Source organism: Erpetoichthys calabaricus, chromosome 1 (assembly GCF_900747795.2).
Source record: "Erpetoichthys calabaricus chromosome 1, fErpCal1.3, whole genome shotgun sequence".
Classification (NCBI taxonomy): domain Eukaryota; kingdom Metazoa; phylum Chordata; class Cladistia; order Polypteriformes; family Polypteridae; genus Erpetoichthys; species Erpetoichthys calabaricus.
The window spans coordinates 119,831,352-119,839,727 of NC_041394.2; the positions used below are offsets into that span (position 1 = coordinate 119,831,352).

The 8,376-nt window shown below is 35.9% G+C and overlaps 1 protein-coding gene across 2 annotated transcripts in view; it reads left to right on the top strand.

Moving 5' to 3' along the window:
- The first annotated feature begins 4,533 nt into the window (after positions 1–4,533).
- LOC114655061 (protein PBDC1) overlaps positions 4,534–8,376 on the top strand; it is a 187,032-nt gene continuing 183,189 nt past the window's right edge. For both annotated transcript variants that reach the window (XM_028805963.2, XM_051933370.1), the window contains exon 1: positions 4,534–4,621. In XM_028805963.2, the coding sequence (XP_028661796.1) occupies positions 4,592–4,621 (30 nt within the window). In that variant the 5' untranslated portion in view covers positions 4,534–4,591. The remainder of the gene's footprint in view (positions 4,622–8,376) is intronic.

The window sequence follows — 8,376 nt, forward strand, 5'->3', positions numbered from 1 at the left end:
AGATCTGTCAACATATTACTTTGTCATAAAGTGCAACCACTAAATGACAATTTTAAAAGATAGCTCAACATCATAAAATACTCAACACTGAAAGCATCAACACAATTTAATGTTTGGCACATTCTAAATTTTTTTTCCATTTGCAAAATACAAAATCATATTGTACTTAAGCAATAAACTTGAATCATGTGGTAATGATGATGTCTACTCCAAAATAGTGAAATATGCAAGTGCATGCATCCTATAAATTAGATCATAGGTTGCTTAAATGGCTCTGGGTTAAAAGCTCCAAGGAGGGACTGAAAAGTTCAGGTTGGATATGAGCAAAATAATGCAGAGATTACTGCAGGGTCAAAGGGCCTGCTCAAGCAACCTGGAAAAGTTAGTGGCATTAGACACAAAAAAATCCATATACTTCAAAAATCAATATATTTTTTTTAAACAAGAAAGAACATTGAGCATGTAATGGAAAAGAAATAGATTATGATGACAAAGTTGTCTTTACTTTAAACATTTTATTAAAATACTATAATGTTATTCAGTTGAGTTGACTATTTATTTTTTTTTTTATAACAGCACTGTCTGCTGGGAGATGGGAAGGAAGCACTCGTGTTCATTTTATCCTGCTAAATTGCAGGAATGCTAAATTATTAGAGACAAGCTAACTCAAAAACCCTTGAAGCGCAGTCCAAAATCCTATCAGTTAAAAAAAAAGTAATTTAACATACAGCCTTCAAGTTTTTTTTCAGTCACTTAAGGTTACTTGGCAAAATGGAGTCACTTTGCAAACCTCTGATAGAAAAATAAGAATTTTGTTGTATGAATGAACTACTTTGAAATTTAAAAATAACGGGTACTTTATACTAATTAGGAATATGCCAAAGTCAAAAACAGGCCACAAATGGTACGAAAAGTCCTAGAAAACAGCTCACAAATTGCTGCTCACCAAATGTATTTTTTCCTGGAACAGTAAGAGTCAAAAATAGCCCATTTTGTGTAGGGGAATCTACACTTTATCACTCTTCTTGGATGGCATGTTTATCTACTTAACAATAAGGCAAATAAATACAATGGAAAAACAATATTTAGCCTCTGCTAGTAAATAAGCTGTTGCAAACTTTACAAGAACTTTTTCTATGCGTTAAGTATAAATTTTTACAAATGTTATAATTTCCTAAGTGAATATATGACTTTTGTTATTATACATACTTATCCGAAAAAATCAAAAAACAGTGAAATTGTAAAAAAACAGCTAAGTCATTAACGCATCTGCACTTTTCATAGTTGTGCAGGCAATCCTGAAAAAAATAAATCTCTGTGGAATAAGCAAAGTCAACATACATGTTACTGCAAAGAAATTGCTCAGGGTCTCGTCCCTCTCCATTTCATGTCCTCTCATGGAGAGGATGGCTGTAAACCCACGTCCTTCAAGTCAGTAAGCTGGAGCTTACCCATTTGACCAATAGGAAAACTCTGGCCACCCTATAGAGTAAGCAAGCCTCTGACTTTCTAACTGCAACTGGGTATAATACTATTCTGCAGCAGGTTCCTTCTCTCTCAGCTTTGCTGCCCCCTTGACTATACTCGCCCCTACATTGAGTGATCCTTGACAAACCCCCAAATGTCACCAGCAAGAACTTGCTAACAGTCCTATGCCTATTTATTTCACATCCTTATATAGACAGACTGGCCGCAAAGAAAGGGTCTCTGATTTAAAGAAGATACTGGTCCAACTTTTCTAAAGGGAACTCCACCTGATTGGCTGAGCAAGAGAACCTCCGATTTCTATACTGCATCTGAAGGGTAAGATATTACCCCATGGCAGGCTCTCACTCAGCCTTGATCCACTTCTATATCTTGTTACCCTTACTCCTTCCCTAAAGAATCCCCAATGAGCCCTCAAATGTCACTGGCAAGAATTTGTTCAGTGTCCCTGCCCTTTCTCTTTCACATCCTCACCTGGAAAGGGTGGCTGCAAACCTGGGGCATCCAAGTCAGTAAGCTGGTGCTCATTCAGTTGGACAATAGGAGAATTCTTTACATTCCAGTGAGTATGCAAGCCTCTGACCTTCTAACTATAACTAGCGAGGAATTGTATTGCAGAGCATCAGGCTCTCTGTCTCTCACTATCCCTCCCATATGCAATTCCTTAAATGGAAGAGAGTTGCAGTTTGGTAAATGCTACAAATTGGAAAGCAGGATTAAAGAACATACACACATACACTATTGGAAAGAGAAAAATAGCAGCTATTAATGATGACTGCCACAGATTTACTTAAGAAAAAAAAACTAACATATTAAAATCAGCATAATATAGCATTTATGTAGTATATAGTAATAGATTTTCAATTTGGATTTAAATACCTAAGCCTATGTGGTTTCCCTTAAACAACTAGTAGACAAGTAATTTCAAATTTTGTTAGCCTTTTGTGAGCACTTTGAAACCAACTGTTGCAAAAGTTGCCTGCAGATTTCAAGATGGACTTTGGGGTTCTAGGAGACTTCTTTTAGGATCAAATGATCAGCTATTTGGCTGAATATTATGTGCTGGCCAGTTCTGGACAAATTAGTATTAATTTGAAATGTATGCCACTTGTAGATAATTTTCCTTAGAGTGGATTGATTGAGTTTAAATAATTCAATAATCTTTATCAATCCTTTACAAGACTCATTGGCATCCACAACCTTCCTTTTGAGGACCTTAGAGAGCGCTTTTGATCTTGGCATGATGACACCATACACATCAATAGCAAAGAAAACACTAGACCCTAGATATCTGTAGTTTATATAAGACAGCTTCCATTTGCATACTCTCTAAAAGGTTCTAATCACTGGCACCTCATCTGGAATGCCTATTTCAAATTCTTGTACTTATAAAAAATTACTTAAGAATGCTTTGAAATCACTTCAGTTTATTTTTTATTCAGTGCATCCCTCACTGGTATGAGAAAATCCAAACATATGATATACTGTTCAATATGTCTTGATATCTAGTTATGCAAGAAGTAAAACTTTTTGGGGTTCCCATAATTTTTGGCATTCTAGACCACAAAAAAACTAATTTTTAGACCATATTTTGTGGAAGAAATTACACCCTTCTGATAGAGTAAAACAATAGGTGTCTTGACCAAAAATAATCAATGAATTGAAGATGTTCATGCCATAGCGACCAAAACCAATGGTTCACCCCCTATTGAGATACAAGGGACCAAAGTTACTCCTTTCCACTAAAATTTGAAAACATGGGGTTGGTAATATAGGCATGTGGAATGCTGTTTTATGCTAGTTTGAATTTGCTGATTATGAATATTATAGTATTTGTGATATTTGATTTTTTAACTTGTGGCTCTAGCTTCTAAGAGCCACTCCCAGAAGGTTAAAAATGACAAATTTCAACCATAATGTGGGGTAATGTTTTAGATTGTTTCAATGTCAATTATTAAAAATTTGATGTTATTTTTCATCCTTTACTATGGATCTAGTATTCGATGGACATTTCTCAGAGGGCAAAAAAATGACATATTTCTGTTACAACTTAGAATATTTACACTTTAAACATTAAATTGAAGAGCACGTTAACATTTCAAATTATGTGACACAATTATTCTTACTTATTGTGCACATCTACCTCATAAAGTAAATCACTACATTTGTTATGAACACCATGAATTAGGGCAGACATTTATAGATTTAATGTGGTGATAAATGTAGGGGTGTACTTACTTTTTCCATGTGACAAATATGAATTTCTCTTCATTTAGAAGAATTAATAAAACGTTACTGTCACTTTTGTTCAAGTATATCACATTTATCTGCAGGCTCTTCTTGCATCAAGATCTAATGTTTGCCTGTTCAAATATGTTGAAAAAGTCAACAGTTTCCACGAGGTGTACTGTACTTATTTTTTCACCTGACTGTATTAGTTTACACACATTTCATTAATTTAACACAGATAATTAAATTAGGATAAAGTACTTATTTATCATGTAAATTCAAGCCTGTAAGCATCCAATGGATGATGAAAACTTACTCTCTTTAGGTATTTGGTCTCATTAGCATTTCTGCCATATAAAACATACACATTTCCCCTAGACATTGTTTGTTACCGCTTTAGTATTTCGAGCTCAAAGGTTAAATTCTTTATTTAGCTTCTTCTGTAAAGTCAACGCAGTGTCAAGTAAACTTGCCGAGCAAAACAAAGATTTGCCGCATTTCGTATAAACATCAAAGGCTGTAATATACGTTTGAATTGCTCTCTGATAGCAGATAATACATTTAATTAGACGATGACGTAAACTTTCATGTAGAACTACACAGAGATTAAAATAGCGGTATAAAAAGATGGAAAGCTAGACAGGAAATGTACAGAAAAGACTCTTCTCGAAATAAAGCACACAACAATTAAATCATCTCACTACAAATAATGATTTTTTATTATTATTTTTTTAATATAAGGGAAAAGGTACCGAGAACGCACTTAGATATAGCGGTATACTGTACGTCGCGCCGCTCTATCAGAAAAATATCTTTGAAGGAGGGGCTAATAAGTCACCGTCCAGGGGTGAGAGTTCAGAGGGCAAAGGGAACCAGCATGGCGTCAAATGGAGGTTTGGGTTCTTTGGTAAGAAGGATAAAATTGTTTTAATATTCTTTTATAATAATTTTTGGAGAGTTTCAGCGAAACACTTATTTATTTCCTTTAGTATGAATTTCTTTAAGCTAAAAAGTAAAAAAAAAAAAAAAAACACGGGTAATCCCATTTTCGTAAATTATATGTATTGATGTATTCTTATTTTTGCCCATTGGTTTTACATTGACTTACAAAATGCAAACATTTGTCGGAAAAAATAAGATTGTGCAGATGTCTTTTCTTCGGAATCACGTGGAGAGGCGAACTAATTTACGTGTCGTTATTGTTCTCCATATCTAAGAGTCTTGGAATGATTAAAGTCGAATTTTTTATTCGGCTAATTTAGGCAGGATTACACAGCAACGGGAATGTAATCGCATAGGTAGTATTTTTCTAACCCGCTTAATCCTGAACAGGGTCACGGGAGTGCGAAGGGCCTACACAGACACACACACGGTCCGATTAAGTGTTTCCAGTTCACCTAACCTACCCTGCATGGCTTTGGACAGTGTGGGGAAACCTTAGCAGATACGGGGAGAATATGCACACTCCACGCAGGGAGGACCGCAGGCAGCAGCGTTAACAGACTGTGTCACCATGCTGCCCAATAAACGTATAGTGCGAACTGTTTTCATTTAAACAATAAGGTGTAAAATATATGAAAATAAATTTGTTGTGACAGGCAAGATAAATTAGACAGTTTTCTTTGAAATCATTAGATTCATAAATGAATAATTAAGGTTTTATTTGATGTACTACCAGAAAAGAACTAGTACAGGCTTCAGTTAAACAGAAAAATATACTGTATGTCTATAAAACCTAAAGAAGTGATTTTTTTTCTCATTCTGTGAAACTGCTGTTCTTCAGATAACTAATGATTTGCTTATTGCAACAAACTCTGGCAATCTAGCTAGCAGTACTTTGATACTGTCAAGCATGATATTCTGCTGCCCAGAACTGAGAACATTCTGGGTATCTCTGGCACTGCCCTCCTCCAGTGGTTTAAGTCCTGTCTGTCTAATAGGCAAGAGTTTATTCGTCTTGGCAGCAGCAGGTCCATCTTAGCCCCGGTCACATAAGGAATCCCTCAAGGTTCTTTCCTCTGCCCTCTGCTCTTCTGTATCTGCATGCTTCCCCTTGGCCATATTATTTGAAGCTTTGGACTGGGTTATAATTTTTTTTTATGCAGATAATACTCAAATTCATTGCAGTGTTAAAAGTAAAAGTTCAGCAGAGCTTTCTCAGTTCACAACTTGCCTCTGCGAAATTAAAACCAGAAGGGAACATAACTCTTTAACATTAAACTTTAACAAAACCAAAGTCATGCTAATTGGCACTAAATCTCACCTTAAGAAAATTAGCTTCTTTTCAGTCACCCTTGGAGATGATGTCATCAGACCTTCTTCTTCTGCTAGGAATCCTGGTGTCGTCTTTGGTTGCTCCCTCTCATATACTGTACTACCCACATAAATTACATTAAGAAACATTCTTACTTTCACCACCATAATATATCCCATGTTTGCTCATTCCTCTCCTTTTCCGATGCTGAGAAACTTGTCCATGCTTTCATTACATCCTGCATCGATTATTGTAAGTCCCTACTTGAGGATACCCCTTGTAATCTCTTATCACAGTTCCAGTTGGTTTCCTGACACAGACCTGCAACTGCGAGCAGGTAACACACATCCTGCTGTGCCCTCACTGGCTCCCCTTGCCTTACAAAGTTGAATACCAAATTCCATTAATAAATTATAAATCTTTAAATGGCCTTACACCATACTACATCAGTAACCTCGTCCATCATTATACCATGTAGTCCCACTAGGGTCCACTGATTCTGGCAATCTCATTGTGCATCAAACTAAACTATGCTCAATGGATGACAGAGCCTTCAGCTGTATAGCACCCAGACTTTGGAACAATCTCCCTGATTTAATGAGATCAACTGACTCAATTCATTTTTTTAAAAATCAACCTAAAACTCATTTGTTCAGGAAGGCATTTACTGTAACTTTCCTGACATTCTAATTCCTCTTTCAGTTTAATGTCTTTGTCCAGATGCTCAGAACAATTTGTGTTTGTATCACAGATTATGTTATTTGTTCAGGGTTTTTGCCGTATTTGTATTTTATTCTGGTTTATTGTTTTTTGTCTCAAAGCTCTGTGTATCCTGTATTTTATTTAGTGCTTTAATGAAATATTATTTGCATCCAATGTTGCTTAAGCCTTTTTTTTAATTTCTGTGAAGTACTTTGACCATGAGAAAGGGACTATATAAATAAATTGTATTTTTGTTATTCTTTGGGGGAAAGTTGTCGTAATTTGTAAATAACCTCTGACCACAGTACTATAACCCTATAATAAACAAAAAGGAGAATTATCATAGAAGTAAGGGTGTGGACTTCAAGTTTCAGCATCTAGGATACACATGATAATGAAATAAGAAAATGTATTTTAAAATGCTTTAAGAGAAAATCACTATGTACAGTATATATATATATATATATAATCTCTGTTATAAAAAAAAAAATCCTGGGAGAGAGTGACTAGGGAGATGAGACGTGATCTTCACGTGAAGATCACGGAAGACACTTAAAAGACCCACGAGATGAAAGAGATTGGGCACGGAGCGTCTCGCGGGGACCTTAAACATGAGACTTTGTGCCAAGAGTTGACCCAGGACCATCTCGCGGGGACGTAGAACATGAGATTCTTGCAAGACATGACCTACTTCTAACCAATATCAAATAAGACCATGGGCAGCAAAACACTCAGTCGTGTAAAGGATTTGAGCCTACACACATCCAGGGCTCTCAGCGCATATAAAGCGTATAAAGACAATATGTTATAGATGAAAAGTCAACAACTAAGCGAAGAAGAAGAAAGAGCAGCGCGGAGAAAAGAGACTCAAAAGCGTTGGAGAGAATAAAAAAAAAAAACGAAACAGAATGTCTAGGTGCAAATTCAAAAAATAAGGAAAGTAATTTTCAGTCCGGAACAAGTGGAATTGGAAAAAAGCACGTCCAATCGGTCTCAAAATTAAAAGATAAAGTATAACTTCATAAAGGCATTCAAAAAGGTTGGCGCTATACACATGCAGAGCAGGTTACAGATTATGAAAGCAGTGGAATTCGAAAGGCTCAAAAAACGGTGTGATACACATGCAGAGAAAGGTAAAGAATATGACAGCAGGAAAATTTGAAAGTATTGTAGCGTCCCTTCCAGGTTGAAGCCTTTTTTTTTTTTTTTTTTTTGGAGTGACTGTTAGGTTCGATTGAGGGAGGGCAGAGTACAGCACGGAAGACTGACAGCAGGGTATTGATTGATACGGGGGAGGGGGGGGTAGTTCTTGATTGTTCAAGTAAAACGTTTGTGAGACTTTACTACGTCTGATCACATTAGCACAAACAAAAGGAAACTGTTACTTGAAAAAAGGGAAAATAATCATCACGGACCAGGTGTAATTGAAAAAATAGCAGGACAAAGCGAGGTCAAAAATAGAAGACAAAGAGTAGAAAACAAATGAAAATGTCGTAAAGAGGTTAAAAAACAAGGGGGCCAAACACATGTAGAACAGGTTAGAGATAATGAAAACAGTGGAATTCAAAAGACTCAAAAAATGTAGGGACAAAACACATGCAGAGCAAGATACAGAATATGAAAGCAGAAAAAAAACAAACGTGTCAAAACAAAGAAAGTAAACATCGCATTAGTACAAAGAAAGAGAAATTATTACTCAGAGAAAT